General features: G+C 49.9%; 1 protein-coding gene across 2 annotated transcripts in view; it reads left to right on the top strand.

The window, feature by feature from the left end:
- Nucleotides 1-9,183, top strand: part of TULP1 (TUB like protein 1) — a 30,725-nt gene extending 21,542 nt beyond the window's left edge. For both annotated transcript variants that reach the window (XM_090025299.1, XM_090025300.1), the window contains exons 10-14: nucleotides 527-639; nucleotides 3,421-3,529; nucleotides 3,948-4,046; nucleotides 5,434-5,605; nucleotides 8,330-9,183. In XM_090025299.1, the coding sequence (XP_089881425.1) occupies nucleotides 527-639; nucleotides 3,421-3,529; nucleotides 3,948-4,046; nucleotides 5,434-5,605; nucleotides 8,330-8,463 (627 nt within the window). In that variant the 3' untranslated portion in view covers nucleotides 8,464-9,183. The remainder of the gene's footprint in view (nucleotides 1-526; nucleotides 640-3,420; nucleotides 3,530-3,947; nucleotides 4,047-5,433; nucleotides 5,606-8,329) is intronic.
- Nucleotides 9,184-16,752: the final 7,569 nt, after the last annotated feature.

The raw sequence follows: 16,752 nt of genomic DNA, 5'->3' as shown, positions 1-16,752 counted from the left end.
CAGAGGTTGTTTTACTGCGCAAGCCGTAGTGTGTCCCAGAAAACTGAGACTGTTCCCAAGTGGGGTAATGAGCCTTGGAAATCTAAATCACAGAGACGAGTTTAGTGCTCAGTCAAAAGAAAGGCGAGATGCCTACCCACTGTTGTGGCTGTGAGTCCCAGCTCAGCCCCTGTATGCCCTGTTTCCTTCACTCCTTAGCCTCTCCCATGAGCTGACATTGTTGTTTCAATGCAGTGGAGCTGTCCTAGGAGGCAGGGCTCGTGGAGGTGTTGTGGCCTGTCTCCAAAATAGCTAAGCCCATCACATCTGTCCCTGAATATCAGGACAGAAACTATGGGCTGAACTTAGCAGGGAGGCAGTGAAGAGGATGCTGGGTTCCCAGCAGGTGCCTTGCTAAGCATAAAGGCTGCCTGCTGCCTCCTGTGCCATCTGGAGCTCTCACAGGCTTCACTCCTAGAGACCAGGACCTCTTTCTGTCAGCTTATGCCCTGCTATAATCCAGCCTTGGCCCTCCTGTGTCTTCCAGGTGTTCCTGCTGGCTGGCCGGAAGCGGAAAAAGAGCAAGACCTCCAACTACCTCATTTCCATTGACCCCACGGATCTGTCACGCGGCGGGGAGAACTTCATTGGGAAGCTGAGGTACCAGCCGGTGGCACAGGGCAACACTGGGCGTGAAACGTTCTCTGCTGCTTCCCATTGCCAGTGGCCCAGAGCACGTTCCCAGCTGGTATAAGTTTCATAGTTGGTAGGTAGGGTTGGAAGGGACCTGAGCAGATCATCAAGTCCGACCCCCTGCCATGGCAGGAAAGAGTACTGGGGTCAAACGACCGCGGCAAGGTGTTCATCTAACCCTCTTAAAGCCCCCCAGGGTAGGAGCCAGCTCCACTTCGCTTGGAAGTTGGTTCCAGACCCTAGCCGCCCTGACTGTGAAGTCGCGCCTCCTGATGTCTAGCCTGAATCTCCCCTCTGCCAGCTTGTGACCGTTATTCCCGGTCACTCCTGGCAGTGCTCGGGGGGACAGGGACTCCCCCAGTGCCTGCTGTCCACCTCCCTCCTGAAGTGCGGCGCCCAGAACTGGACGCAGTATCCAGCTGCGGCCTGACCAGTGCCGCATAGAGGGGGAAGATCACCTCCTTGGGCCTGCTCGAGATGCATCTGTGGATGCACGACAAGGTGCGGTTGGCCTTCCTGACCGCGTCCCCACACTGCCGGCCCATGTTCATCTTGGAGTCAGTGATGACTCCCAGATCCTTTTCTGCCTCTGCCTACCAACTGTGAAACTATCTGTTGAGGTCCTTTCCGACCCTAGCTAGCATCTAGGAACCCCATGCCTTTATGTGAATGCTCTACAAAGACCCTCTCCTCAGAAACAAAAGGGCACAGCCCCTGTGGGGAAGGGGACAGGTCTCAGGCCAGTTAGTTGTCCATAACAAAGAACAATGTCTTATTTAGCCCTCATCAGACCCCATGCTGGCAGCCTTGATGATAGACCAGGAGGGCCACTGGGACTGAGTCCTTCTAGACTGGAGGAGCATGGTGTTGGTGCAGCCTTTTCTAGGCTGTCCCTGCTGCAGGGATGAATGGAGGATATCAGTGTGCAAGGATGACCCTTCAGCTCCTTTTGCTGGCACTGATTTCATCCCCAAACACGCTAGAGACACTGGATGGAAGATGATCCTCCCCTCCCCAGGCTGGAGGCTCAGGCTGCACCATTCAGCTTCCCTCTGCCCTTTGCTGTCCGTGTGGAGGCCAAAGGCATGGAAACTGCACAGAGAGGGGTATCACAGGTCTGTGGGGGTTATGCAGTTACGTGATCCCATGGAGTCATGGGGAAGGGAGTCCGAGGACCACGCAGAATGGAGGATTGGGCCCATTACAATGCCTGAGCCCCAAAAGGAAACTGGTGTGAAGGCAGAAGGAGGATCTAAGGTAATCACTGCCTGTGGACACAAGCTGGATGTAAAAGGGCAGGGCACGTATGTAGTTCAGGCTGCTGTTCCCCCAGGCACTTAGGCTTAGTCCCTCTGAGCTTATTGCAAGATGAGGTGGGGAGGTCAGAGCTTTGCTGGCTGGAACTGGAGTCTTCTATTACTGTTTCTGGCCTTGGGAGTGTCCCTGGGGGGCAGAGAGGGGAAAACTGGCTTGTCTGGTTCTTTCAGAGGGAGAAACAGGTCACAACTTGATAATGCACTCGGGGAGCCACACAGATCCCAGCAACAGGCCAGAGAAGTTTGTCCTGGTCTCATGGAGTGGGAAGTAGACACATGGATAGAAGCTCAGAGAGAGGTTCCCAGACAGGGCTAGGAGTCTCCCACCCTTGCCACCTAAATGGCAGGAATTAGCCCAGTGCCTCAGATAGCTGAGCCCCTGCCTAGGCCTCAGCTCAGCACAGCGCTGCCTCCAGAAGACCTGCACCAGTTTAGCTGCAGATGTGATGTTAAGCTGGTTTAGTGCGGCTCCGTGTGTTGATACTCCAAAACCAAATTGCATCAGGCTTGCAGGCGTAGATGCGTTTTCAGGTGCAAGTGAAATGGATGTAGCGAGCTGAAATCCTCATTGGAGGTGTCCACACACAGCCTTCCTGTTGTTTAACTAGATCAGATCGTAAACTAGGGCAACCTCCATGCCTACAAATGCCCGTTGTACAAGGGGGTTGCAGCAGTAATGGAGCAAGAGCTGCTGGAGCCATTCACAGATGGATCAGTCTGAAATGTCTTTCTCCAGCCCAGAGGTTTCACAAGGGGCATCTGGCCCTGTTCTTGTATCTGTAGCAGGCACCCGTGGGTCTCGGATCTGCTTTGGCACCTTATCTGCCAGGCCTCCTAATGCACAACAACAGTTGCTGCAGAGAGGAATGTGGGGAATGTCTGGAAATGACTCAGCGAGGAGCCCAGATGGGTCTCTGCGCTGGTCAGAAGGGTTATTGGGAAACGTGGAGATCCAATCCATGCCTGCAGCAAAGCCTGCTCTGGTATCCAGGGAAGTACTGCTACTTAGCAGCGACCATGCAGGCAATCTGGTGGATATCATGGTTCAAGGGACCAGCACAGGGGGGAAGGAGAAAGCTGGGAGCATTTCCCTGCAACCATTTAGTCTTCTGGAATCTGACGTGGTTGGACTGGGCCTGGGTTGGGGCTGGTCATATTTTGCACACCTATGCAGCAACCCAGGAGAGCCACTGGCGTGCAGCTAACTTGCAGCATGTCTCAGGGGGCCGTCTGCTCCTCTGATGAGAGGGTGAGCAGAGCCCTTGTCCCAGCTCACAGTGCAGAGATCTGGGCTTGAAGAACCACTACAAAGGCCTGGAGACCCTTAGACTGCACCTCGGTCCCGCTGCCCACATGCCCTGGGTACGCTGTTCCCAGCAGCACAGCACCCACCCCAGCCTCCTCAGTCTGGTTTCTGACTCTCTTGTTTTAGATCAAATTTAATGGGGACCAAGTTTACGGTGTTCGATAATGGTGCAAATCCCGACAGAGCCAATGCTGACTGGTCGAATGTGCGGCAGGAGCTGGCAGCTGTTATTTATGTAAGTACCAAGCCCATGGGCTCCCTCCAGCCTCCCCTCGGCACAGAGCAGCTCTCCTCGGGAGCAGTAGTTAGTACATGGTGTTAAGTCCATTGAAATCGGGGCCACAGCCCTCAATTCCTGGATTTAGCCGTGGGTCCTACCTCGGGACTGGAGTCCTCTGCTTATGCCCAGAGCAGTGGTGAGGCACTTCACCCTAGGTGCCACCCACCTGTACTGCCCCGAACCACTGGGAGGGAGGCAATGTGGGGCACTGGGGCTCAGGCTGTTTAGACAGGAGTCCCGTCTACACAAGCCTGTTCTGGAGCTGGGGCCAGTGCAAGGAGCAGCTGCTGTCAATCATTGAGCAGCTTTTGGGTGTACCCTTGTTGAGCCAAAAGGGAACTGCCTGATGGTCTTCCTGGGGTTTGTGTTTCAGGAGACTAATGTTTTAGGGTTCAAAGGACCCCGAAAGATGACGGTGATCATCCCTGGAATGAATTCAGACAACGAAAGGGTGCCCATCCGGCCTCGAAATGTGAGTCAAAGCAACCAGTTAGCAACCTGGGGCATCTTTACACATGCTATGGGGGTGGGGGAGCTTTAATTAGAGCAACTCAGAGAGCCACTCTAATTAAAGCACCTGCAGCATCTTGTGTATCACTGTCCCCGCACTTCAAAATGACAGCAGGGTTGCTTTAACTAAAGCTTGTCGCTCAACAAGCTTTAGTTAAAGCACCCCTGCCACCGTTTTGAAGTGCAGGGATGCTGATACACAAGACACAGAAGCTGATATGCGAGACACAGATTAATCGAGTCGGCTCCAATGCTGTAATTGCAGCACGTCGGAGCAGTGTCCCCACATATCTACAGGCATCCCTGGTGATCAGGACTGAGGTTTGTATTTGAAAATGCTGATGCTTTGAGACCCACAGGGTTAGGAGGACCAGGGTAGCTTAGAGGAAAGTAGTCAGGGAGGTGTTCTCAGCAGTAGGATGGCATTTCAGGTGGGAGACAGAGAGACCCCACCCACGGACAGACACGAACCTGTGATCAAGGCATTCATGTAGCCCTGCTCTCAAGTTCCTGCTTCAAGTCAGGCCCAGCAAGGACTTGAACCTGGGTTTCCTGAAGCTTTGGTAAGTGCCTTGACCTACTGGCTTTTCTGGGGTCAGCTTCAGTATTTCCCCTTGGGGTTGTTCCACTTAGTTTAAATACTTGAACAAGTGTCTTTGGTGCAGAACCTTGAAACTCTCTAACCACTAGGCTATATGGTCAGTCTCTTTCAGACCCAATCAGTCTGTAGTTAAGTGAAACAAAACCAATAGGGGAGGCCATGAGGGACCCAGGTCAGCATAGCTCAGTGGTTAGGGCACTCACCTGGGACTGGGAGACTGATCACAGGGCCTTCCTCATCCCAGGTGAGCACACTCCTCTGGCCGTTGACCATCATGGGGTGGGCAGCATCCTGTTTCAGCCTGATACAGAGTAGCCTAAGTTTAGAAATGGTGAAAAATGTAAACCTGCTTCCCATCAACCTCCAACTAGGGATCCCTTTCCTCTGTGATGCAGCTACTTTCTAACCAGTCCTCTGGGCAGTGGCAGCATCCCTTCTCAATGCTGGGATCCCAGAGAGAGAGGCAGGTGTAAGAACTAGACTAGAACAAGAGGGGCCTCACAGCACAGAGAAGATGACGATGAGCATAGCATGTAAAAGGTGCGTGCACAACCCAGACAGATGCATGGGATGCAAGAAATGCTCTGCTGCCTCGTGGCCAGCTCTCTAGGACGAGTTTGCAGGCAACCTTGCATGGCACACAGCCTGCACAGACGCAAGGAAATGTTTGCAGAGACTTCTGGAAGCAGAGAGGGTCTCCTGCTCCCTTCTGACATTACCCGTTGAGCATGTTCCTCCCTGTTTCCAGGATAACGACGGGCTGCTTATGAGATGGCAGAACAAGAACATGGACAACCTGATTGAGCTGCACAACAAGGCCCCTGTGTGGAACGATGAGACCCAGTCATACGTACTGAACTTCCACGGCAGGGTCACGCATGCCTCCGTCAAGAACTTCCAGATCGTGCACAGCAACGACCGTACGTGCAGGGAGAGGTTTGCCATGCAGAGTCGGATTCCCCCAGCCAGGCAGGGCAGAGCCTGAGACACTGGAGGGTCCCCGAATGAACTTTCCCAAAGCTGCACGTGTGTGCGTGTGCACATGTGTGTAGATGTAGGTACAGGGAGGAAGGGTCTAATGAGTGCCCTCCCACCAGGCTAACAGGCCTTTCTCTTGAGTCTGGCCATTGCTTGCAGCCTCGTCTCAAAGGAAATCTGCCGAGTCCATTAAATGGTGTTGGAGAGAGGGCCTTCAGTGAACTGAAAGGGAACTGGGAGCCAGTGGAGGATGCAGAACAACAGGGCAATGCTGTGCCCTGTCACCCAGAGCAAAATCTGGGAGCCCTGGAGGGCCATGTCACCGATCTGTGGCTACAGGGTCACTTAACCCATCTCTGCTCTTCACATGCATTTTGAGCAAAAGGAAGTTTCTGTACCTGACAGCCCTTCAGAGCCAACATAGTTAGAAAAGGAGCTGAGCTCTCTCTACCTCTGTTGTGGGCAGCAGAGTCAGGCACTCAGCTGTGACAGCAGAGTCTCTGCAGCAGGTGAGAGCGCAGGTCCCAGCTGGGCGTGGGCTAGCTGCACTTGGAAAGCGGCCCGTTTGCAGCATGGAAACTTGGAGCCTGTTTGATCCCGGAGAGAATGAACCTGGGGGCCCTGCAGTGCCCTAGCCACAATCAGTTCAAGCAAGGGGCTCAGCTCAGTAAGGGACCTTAAGGGAGAGGGAGCGTGGCTCCAGGCAGCCCCAAGGTGAGCTATCACCAACACCAGCACAGGTGTGTGCTTCCACCAGGCTTGCACTGGTCCTTCTTGAGTTCATTTTTCCCATCCACCTAAATGTGAAGTCCCCATATGCCACAGACATTTTTAGCAGAGTGAAAGAAATCCATCACTGTCCTGAGGCCAGTGTGAGCCCACTGGTCCCCCACTTCAGTGGTGTTTAAGCTCTGTGAGCCTGATTGCTATTACCCCCCTCCTCATCCCTCTGCCAAAAATAAAGTCTTCACGGCTCAGTTGTGAAGTGCTCAGCATCCTCCACTGGGGCCAGGTTGCCAAAACAGCTTAACACCCAGTGGGGTGAGATGTAGTCGCTAATTCAGGCATCCCAGGAGGAGGTGGGGGTTTTGGAAAGCCCTGCCCCAAATGTGGGTGCTGAGGCCATCCGAAAATCTGCTCCATGGACACAAGTGGCAGTGAAGTGGCACATAGGGCTTGCACAGACTCCGTGCTCAGGAGCAGGGGGTGAGGCCAAAACAACCCCATCATTGCTTTGCTCTGGGACAAATGCTGTAGACAATAGCCCTTTACTCCATTGGCTTCCAGGGTTTGCTGGATTTGGAAAATCCCCCAAGGTCAGAAAGTTCAAAGTTCAAGACTGTTGATCCCCCTGGGAGTGCTGGGGAGCCCCCACCCTCTCTGCCCCTGACATGCCCTGGAGAGACCACCTCAGAATAGCTGAGCAGCAGCTAAGCTGCTTTCCTAAGAGCATGAGCAGCGAGGGACTTGTTGGCTCGTCACCTGTCCAGTCCAATCAGGGGACGTTGGTGTCCCGGGTGTTGGGTTACAGGACAGACAGAACCTGCCAGGGGCCCCTGGTTATTTTTACAGATTTCCTGTCACCCTCGCTGCTGTAACAAAGAGAGCCGTGATCGGGGCGGTGGGATGGGGCGGCACACCAGAGCGTGGAGAATGCCCCGGGCAGGAATTCCACCAAGGGGGTAGTTTCTCTCTGGAGAGGCATCCGGTTCAGACTCCCGTGCCCTGGGTTCCTAACCGTCAAGGAGCTGCACCGGGAGGGGAAGGGGATGGGTCCCTGGATTAAATGACAAAGTTTTGTCAGGCAGGTGGCTGAGCTCTGCAGACAAGCTACAGCCCCACCCTCCCCGGCCCCTTCTGCTTGGCTGTGTGATATTTCAATAGGAGCCCAATGACCTTTCGCTAAACCATTTCACACAGGTGCAGACAGAAGTGACAATTTTTGCCCGATCTGCCCCCTGAAGCACTCTACAGCCGTGACCAAACACAAGTGCGTGGCTACAGAGTGCTTTAAAAGGGCCTGATCTTGCAACGGTCTGAACCCTCGTTGCACGCGAGTTCGGGCAAAGACACTCCAAAATGGAGTGCCTACAGTAACTTGTGTCTGCGTGCGCTGGGACTGGGGCTGGGCTGACGCAGCTCAGTCCTGGCACTGTCTTCAGAATAGGAGGAGAGGAAGGGAGTGGAGGGAGTTTGGTCTGGGGGGATTTCAGCCAGTGCTGGAGGGTGGTCAGGTGGATATGAGTGGCTCCAATTCACCCACCCCACCCTCCAGCACTGGGCAGCCAGAAGGATTTCCCAGGACTTTCTAAAGATTAATGAGTTACACCTCACAGCCCCTGCGAAACTACATTTTTGGCCCCTCTGAAAGGCAGGGTTGCTTATTTATCCATGCTCTTACAGATGGGGAACTAGAGGGGGTTCAGAGGTTTGCTGGCTTGTTCCAGCGCTGGAGAGCTGCATTCATTTCCTGGCTCTGCCACAGACTGTGAGGCCTTGGGTGCAACCTCTTAGGCCAGAAATTGCAAAAGTATGCACTGAATTTGAGTGCCTCAGGTCTTAGTCACATGGCTGACAAACAGGTATAGATGCCAAGTCTTCCTGTAGGCCATGAACCTCTTCACAGGCATGTTTGTCTTGACGGCTTCTTTTCTCCTCTCTTTCAGTTGACTACATTGTGATGCAGTTTGGCCGCGTGGCTGATGATGCTTTCACTATGGACTACAACTACCCGATGTGTGCTGTGCAGGCTTTTGCCATTGCCCTGTCCAGCTTTGATGGGAAGCTGGCCTGTGAATAGCAAACTGGAGACCCCTTCAGACTTGAGCTGGACTGAGTCTAAGGCCGTGAGAGAAGCAGCATTGCCATTTGGACTCACTGAGCTAGGGAGGAGTTTGCCTGCCAGAAGGGGATTTCTGCTAACAATTGAGACCCTCTATTTCCACGTGGATATGAGTAACAGCAGGGCTGTTGTTACCGTCACGTGGGTACAGCCAGAGATTGCTGATGGAAACCTTGCATTAACTGCAAATATATATCCACTGATTAGGGGTTAGCAGGTCAGATTTTATACAGTCACCTTTCCCTTCTCCTCAGCTTCTGCCCTTACAAAAGAGATGGCCCCAAGCATTGCAGTGATGCGGTTTTAAGCTCTCGTGGGTTGGATCATTGCTGCAGAATACCACAGTACATTTTATACGCTATCTTCCTCTTCTGTTTCTAAGTTCAGAACTGGCTACTTGTTCCCGTCCATAAAGCAGAGTCTTTAAACTAGCCGATGAGATGGACTGTTCCCCTCATCTCAACCCTTTGAGACATTTCTTGGAAGCGCTTTCGGTCTTTTTAGATTCCATGTTTTTATTTTGTAGCACACCATTTTAATGAAAAAAGTGAGTGGTTTGTCCTCCTGTGTTGACAAATAAAGGATCAGCTGTGGGCACAAGTATCTGTTCACTGTGCAGTTCAGATCCATGACAAATCTAGCTAGAAAATGAAAGAAACAGGCAGCATAAGCTTTGAATTAAAGATTTTTTTCTTAAAGCAGTAAGTGGATGTAGAGCTGGTGAATGGGGCCAGGACAACAGTGCTTATGAGGTCCCTAGAACAGGTACAGCAAGGGCAATGGAAGGGCCAGGTTTTCTCGCGTGCTCTTTCCAGCACTTCTGCCTGTGCGTGGTGGGCAGCAGGACATCTCCATGCAGCAGATGTATTGGATTCCTGGAGATCAGTGCCCTGGCTTGTACCTGTGTAGAGGACTCTTCTGGTTCATAGGGAGTGACCGTCTGGTACAACTGCTTGAAAGAGCTGCCTGACACATAGCGAGGGCTTTGTAGGAGCAGAGATAGACGCCGTTCGGAGCTTGTGCTGTTCAGTGTCCCCATGGACTTGTTGAGGAATGGTCCAGCCTGCTTTCTTCTGACGCCCACGGCCCAATTCTCCATTGCCAACCATTTACAGAGGTGCAAATTAGATATGAAATACTACCCTTCTAGTTCCATAGCCTGTTGCACTCGCTTAGTCCCCGTGTAAATGATCACATAAAGGGCAGGACAATGGAAAATCAGCCCCACCCTCTCTCTTTCCAAGCTTCAAAGCTTGTTAACCCTTTCTTACTTTTTTTGGGTAAAAATGTGTGTGTGCGTGCATGTGTGTGTATATATGTGTGTGCGTGCATGTGTGTATATATGTGGGGGGGTGTATATGCATGTGTGTATGTATGTGTGTGTGTATATATGTGTATATATATGTGTATGTGTATATATATGTATATATGGGGGTGTGTGTCTGTGTGTGTATATGTGTGTGTGTATACACACACACACACACCCCTTCTAGTCACTGAGCAATGCCTCCTTAACCTCCACCCCATAGGAACCCTTTCTTACACTCCAGAGGATTTGACTCTTGAGGAACTGCCAGTGTCTCTCTGTGGATCTTAATTGCCTCCCTGCCTCCTGACAGGCATTTCCCAGTGCAAAAGGCCACAGCACCACTTGCTTTGAGAGTGCTGAAGCAATCTGATGATCCATGATCAAGTAAAATAATGTGCATGTGGTGGAAAGCAACCTCTTAAGGACAGCTGGGCTGCAGGGGTAGGAAAGTTATAGAGACAACCCCCTGTTATCTAGGGAAGGGGATCTTTGTAAAGATAAGTGGAGACACTGAAGAGAGGAAATTTTCGTTGGATGAAAATGAGCTTCAGGCACTCCCACCCCTTCTGTCCTGGCTGGCTGTGAGGCTTGGCAGCCTACAGGTCATCCTATCCCTTGTTTGGATCTAGTTACAAGTTGAGCAGGCTTGGGCTGGGTTCTTACCAGAAGAGACCTCAAAGGAAAACCCAAGGTGTTGCAGGAAGTGCTGGTGGTGACTCACCAGGCTTGGTGCTCCTCCACTGAGTCAGTGTGTATAGCCTCTCCAGGGCATTGATTAGGTGGCAGGGTGCTGCCTGTCAGAAGCACACTGATCACCTGTCACTTGGGACTTGACAGTGTTTTCGGTATGGTGTGCTTGCTTTTGGCTGACACACCAGGATGCCTTTTTTGCTTCCTTCACGTTCTGCTGTGTGTTTCAGCTGGATAGTGATATTCTTCACTTCCTGTCCTATAACTACCGGGTAGTGTTGCTGCAATGTCAAACAGCTCCTGCCTCTCTGTGACTCATGCACTCAGGTGTGTAAAGAGAGGTTCTATAAATTGAAGTTAGTCACATTAATTATCAAAGGGCTGGAAGGGACAGTAGCTTAACAGGGGGGGAGCGGGGGTGGTGATGGTCATGGTCCCTATCCTGGTCCCTTTCTTATAAAGAAATTCTTTATATGGAGCATGAAGTGCTCAGATGTGCAAGCAAAGCCATGATGAAGCTGTCAGAGCAGCAGAAGAAGTTGGAGCTGCTCTGAAGCCAGCAGGGAACCTCCATGGGTCCTGGCCTGTCTCTCATGGAAGATCAGGAGAGGCTACCACTCAGTACTCATGCTTCTTTTATCCAGTAGCCATCTGTACTGATCCCCAGGGAGTCTCAAAACATAGGGATCCCTTTTCACATTCGTGCATGGTGGAATAGGGGATGTCCTTTCACTTTGGGTGACTTGGTGCAATGGGTGCCTTGAAGGAAAACAGAAATTAAGAAATAGAAGAAGCAGGCAGTGGATAAGACCAACCTTCTTGCTCAAAAGGATCATTCTATGCGTAGCAAAGCCAGTCAATATAGTAAAGGAAAGGTAGCAGGTGACCTGTTTTTGGTTTTTTGGGCCATCTTGTTCTATGCAATGAATGAACCTCTAAGCAGTGAGCTATTGATAAGTCTCTTTCTGAGGCCATTGTAAAAAGAAGGGAATATTGTGAAAATGAATGAGCAGGACAAATCTCACAGGTCTCCTGTCACCCCAGGGAGATGGCGAAGCATTGCATCTGAAAAGGAAAGCGTGCAGGACCAGTCCTTGTTAGTTGTGTCCCCGGAGCCCTCAGGAGCTCCGGTCACAGACCAGAACTCCATACAGAACAAATAGATGGGGCCTGCCCCCGACAACTCGCAATCTAAGTATAAGCAAAAGACGAGATGGATGCAGGCAACAATGAAACAATACGGCTCATCCTGAGCAGCTACCATCATAGCACATCACCAGTATAACCACTGATGAGTTTTCTGCAGGAACCATGGCAAAGAGGAGTTTTAAGAGGGATTTGATAGAGGAAAATGAGGTAGCTTTGTGGAACATCTCCCAAGCCTGATGGAGGAGCTAGCTTAAAAATCTAAGTGGTTAATGGAGGCTGTTGGAGGTAGGAGTCAACTTCATGACATTGATTGAGAATTGATTTGTAGGTTGGAGACAGGCTGCAAAGGACTTTGAAGGTGAAGACAAACACTTTATGTTGGATGTGCAGGGTGCACCTATGTCAACTCCTGTGGATTATGGCAGGACTGTGTTCCCTGCCTATCCCCAGAGTGTAATACGTCTGTCACAGAGTTTGTCTGGAGCCTCTAAACGATGGCGGATTCTTTCCCGACATCCTGTTAGGATCACCATCAATTATTTGAGGCAAAGAAGGGCTGTGCAGCTCATATCTCTTTGTGAGTCTGGAATAAACTGTTCCCATCAAACTTCACAAGCCTTTTGGGCTAAAGATCTTCAAGTGTCATCATTCAGTCCTGGGGCATACTGGAAAGATTCCTGGAAGGATGCTAATGACCCCACCGCATCCCATCCCACCACCACCACCTAATTGCCGACTCCACAGAAGACCTTCCAGGATTCAACCTTACCCACAGCCAGTGCTCCTCATTGAATCCTTTCAGAACATGGCACAGCAGAGATGGTTTTATCATATTCTTCTGGAAGATAAGAGACAATGCCCAAAGTGACTGCAAACAGCAATTGCACGTCGTGGACCACACTGTAACTCAGTGCCTGTTTGAATCATCTCCCAACAGCATCTCAGACTTGTGCCAACCCATCTGTGAAACTGTCCCCATCATGCTCATTGGGCTTGGTTATCCAAATGCTGCTGATTTATTCCTTTTGTTATTGATTTTGGAATGATTTTGATTTTGAAAAAAAGACAACTGATTTTTGGAAAGGTGGGGGACTAAGCCTGGAAGACTTGAAAGGGTGATTGATCCTAGACACAAGGACCTTCCAAGACTTAAACTCTTTCAACTGTACAGAGAGGGCTGAGGCTGCCCTGTGTGTTTAACATGGATTGCTAGGAAGAACAGCCCCTACTGCCTGAAACCAGTGATGCCCTACCCTTTCCTGCCACTGTTCTTCTGGGTCTGCAGCTTCCAGCAACTAGTCAACAAAGTGTAGAAAACAGGAGCTTTCATCCCCCATTCTGTCCCTGAGATGAATGTCTGAGCCTGGGGAGAAAAACTTGGTTAACGTTTGGAGGCTGTTTTGTCCATTCCTTTCTTGGCTGGGTCTGGATGGAAGTAGAGGAGCAAAAATAGCATGGGGGAGGGCTATGGTGGTATTTCAGAAATGGGGACTTCTGGGGCTCTTATTAGAAGGCCTTTTGAGACTAGTAGCACTTTTCCAGGGACTGGGCTACTTGGTAGATAAGCAGCCGTTCTTTTGGGTGCCGTCCAAACCGAACCTCTGAACCCTTTCCGGTTTCACCCATCTTTCCCCGTGATCCCGAGAAGAAGCTGGTTTTGCTCAATCCAAATGCAAAACAACTAACAACTCAATGCAAACTGAATACCACCGCAAACACAGACAGCAAAACACCAGGTCGGCTCCAAAGCAGAACCCACAGCACGCAAACAAAGAGCACCTCAAAGAAATACTCCAACGCACAACCAGTCCTAGCCACACATGCATGCACTCCACCACAATTATGAACCACCTAGCCTACACAAATCAGCTACACAAATAATCCTCATCCAAACCAACTGCAGTGCCAGAAACAAATTGAAACAATTTGATAAAATGACAGATACTTCGGTCCTTTGTTTGCTCTGGCTGTTAATGCCAGAGACGGCAGAAGAGAATAAGAACTGAGGCATTTGAAATGTGCAACTGCTTTGGACTACGGAAACTATGACAGATGCAAAGACAGACCAATGAGTGAAGATGCTGATATGTGTGTGGGTGTGAAAGGAATGTTTGCTGCAAGGAAAGATCAAAAATAAAGGGACATTATCGGCTGAGTTTAAGGCCAAATTACATATTTTGCTTTAAAAAGATGTTATTGGTCCTAATGGGTGTTGAGTTGTACACAGAGAACGTGGGGCCCTTGCATGGCTTCAGGCATTTTGCACGGCTTTACAGCCCTAGTTTGAGGGTCCGAGTGTTGCAGCACAGCCCTGGAGTCTAGTGATGAATGTCACAGAAGGCAAAATACTCAAAGCCATGTGAATTGCCCAGATTCCCCCTCCTCCCAACACAAAGAAGACAAGGTGATCAATCCCTTGCTTGTCAAATGAGTAGGAAAGTGCCTTCCACAAGGGCAAAGGCAAGCAGTGGAAAGGGAGAAAATGTCACAGCTTAAAAAATGGTAACTTTTGACTTCTGGGTTTTGGTTAATCAGGGCTCCCGATATTTTAGCTAGTCAGCCATGGCAATACTAGGGCCACAGGGAACTCCACTGGTGGAGGTCCCAAGGGATTCTTGTTAAATCAGGTGAATTTCAACTTTTCCTAACGATCAAGAGGGTCTGAGTTGAAGGTATGACACTCATGCTGTGACCACCAGCACCTCCTATAGTATCTAGTGCTCCTGCTACAGTCTTATGACAGAGCCTGTGGGTCATGGAGATGGAAGGGTCCTCTCCGCTCTGCTTTTCTCATCAGCCTGATTTTTTTTCCTGCGTGCTGTTATGCCCGAGTCCCTCTTTTGGATGATAGCTTCCTTGGTGCTTTGTCCATTTTGTTTTTTCAGAGCCTCGCGGTCACTGGCCAAGCTCCTTCTCTCCCCACCATCTGTTAGCTCAGCACAGCTCCCCTGTTCCACAAAGTCTGTGTGCATTGCAGCCTTGTGCAACTCCGCACACTGCTTCTGGGTTCATTGATCCACATCTGGTTGTACTGACCAGCTGGCAGGGGCTTCAGATGTTCCTGTAGGGAATTTTATTCCTGTACGTCATTGTCTGCAAAATGGTCCGATATAAAAAATAGCAGTGACGGATCTGAGGAGATGGAGATGCGCTGGTAATGGGCTGAGGCTTGGCTCGTCTCTCTCGTTTGTGCCGAGCGTCTAAATTAGAGCCAATGGAGCTGCACTGGCGTGTGTGAAAGAGGCGGCCTACAGATGTAGGGACAGTTTATCCTGTCACTACTTGTGTATCGCCTGCCCTGTGCATGGCTGACTGCTTTGTTATTACTTCTCTTGAGGTAGCACCATGGAGCCAGGCGATGAACATAAACACACTATGAAGAATTTACAATCTAGATGGACCAGACTGACAAAAAGGAGGGGAAGGAAGACAGATTGGGAAGCATCTTGCCTAGGTTTAATAGGGCAGGTTAGCAGCAGAGGCAGGATTAGACCTCAGGTCTTTCTCAGCCCGGCCAAGCACATGTCAGGAGCATGATCCAACAATTGTAACCCATGCAAAATTCATACAGAACTGGTGCTGGTGTCGGGGGTTTTTTTAATTATTATTCTGGTTTATGCATTTTAATGTCATTTTAAAAGTAAAACCTTTATAGGTAATCACAGAATTCTCTGATAACTAACACTGAACTCAGTCCTTTGAATTATTAGGATAATTTCTTTCTCTGTACAATGAACTACCAGGAATAACTGGAAAGCCATTTTTTGTGACTTTAAAAGGACTTTTAAAAAAATTATTAAGCTTGTGCTGGAGAAGCATTAGCATTTACAGCAGTGTAGCTGTTTTTGGTGTGTTGCCTAGACTCAGATATTCTTGCCATAAGGAAATATTATTTACAACTTTACTACTTACAGCTCTTGTATTATAATTTGGAGAAGAGAGTTGCTTTTCCCACCAATGGAAGAATAGCAGAGGCAAGTATTACTGATTTCTGGATGAGGGGAACATATTAAGAAATAGGACTGAATCAAATCATCAAACCAAGATGTGACCCTGAATTTACCTAACTTGATCACAGGCTAATCCTAACAGCATGAAAGGTCTGATTCACCAAGCCAGTGACTCTCAGCTGGGGTGATGCAAGATCCTTTTAAGGGTGTAGCACAATATTAGTCCTGATGAGTATGCAAGCACCTACACGAGACTCATAAGCTAAACCCAGAGAACAGGAAACTGTAGTGTCAAAACACTTGGACTTGCCGTGGGCTTTCTGAATTCTTTGCAACAAAATTGTTCTATTATTTTTTTTCCACAGTGACAAATGAAAGTGAAGAGCTGTCATTTTCCAACGGGTGTCTTGAGTCCAAAAAAGTTGAGAGCCACTGCTTTAAGCAAAATAAGGCCCTGATCCCACAAACACTTTTATGCACATGTTAATTGTTAACAATACAAGCATTCCCAGTGCAAAGTTACATATGTGCATAAACGCTTGCAGATTAGGCCTTGTATTCATCGCCTATTACACACTGTTTACTCTTGCTTTACTCCGGCTAAACTCCCGCTGAACTCAGTTACATCTGTCAGCTCCAGCTGCAGTCAATGCAATTTTTGCCCAGGCAAGGAAGACTGAGGAGTGGCCCTTGGAGAAAACCAGCCCATTCATCACAACGCTCTGTCCAGAGTCTCACCATCAGAAATGCGACAAGGATGGAAGACTTTGCTTTTGTTTTATTAATCATTGGAAGATTGCTGATTATGCTGGGATGTCACAGGCAGTGGTGAGACAGAGGTGGTGGTGACTGCTTGACTGAAACAAGTTTAGAAAGATTTAAAGCAAGGACCAGCTCTTCAAAAGTGAGGCCCAAGCCACTGTCCAGTCAAGGAGCAGCTGTTGCCGCTGAATTCATAGCCGACTAAAAGCAGCAGGCTGGCCATCACGTGTTATCTGTGTTGGGGAAGCACTTGGGAGGCGTGGCGAGGGACCAGGCCCTTTCGGACAAGGCGCTGGGTCCCCAAGGGATGAGACGCTGTACGCCTGGTTCCCAGATCTGATGTTTCTAGGCAGTGTGGCCAGGCTAGCCACCCGCACCAAGGGGGAG

This window comes from Crocodylus siamensis, chromosome 13 (assembly GCF_052110815.1).
Source record: "Crocodylus siamensis isolate JL-2025a chromosome 13, ASM5211081v1, whole genome shotgun sequence".
NCBI classification, from domain to species: Eukaryota; Metazoa; Chordata; order Crocodylia; family Crocodylidae; genus Crocodylus; species Crocodylus siamensis.
This window is presented reverse-complemented; position numbering and strand designations above follow the sequence as displayed.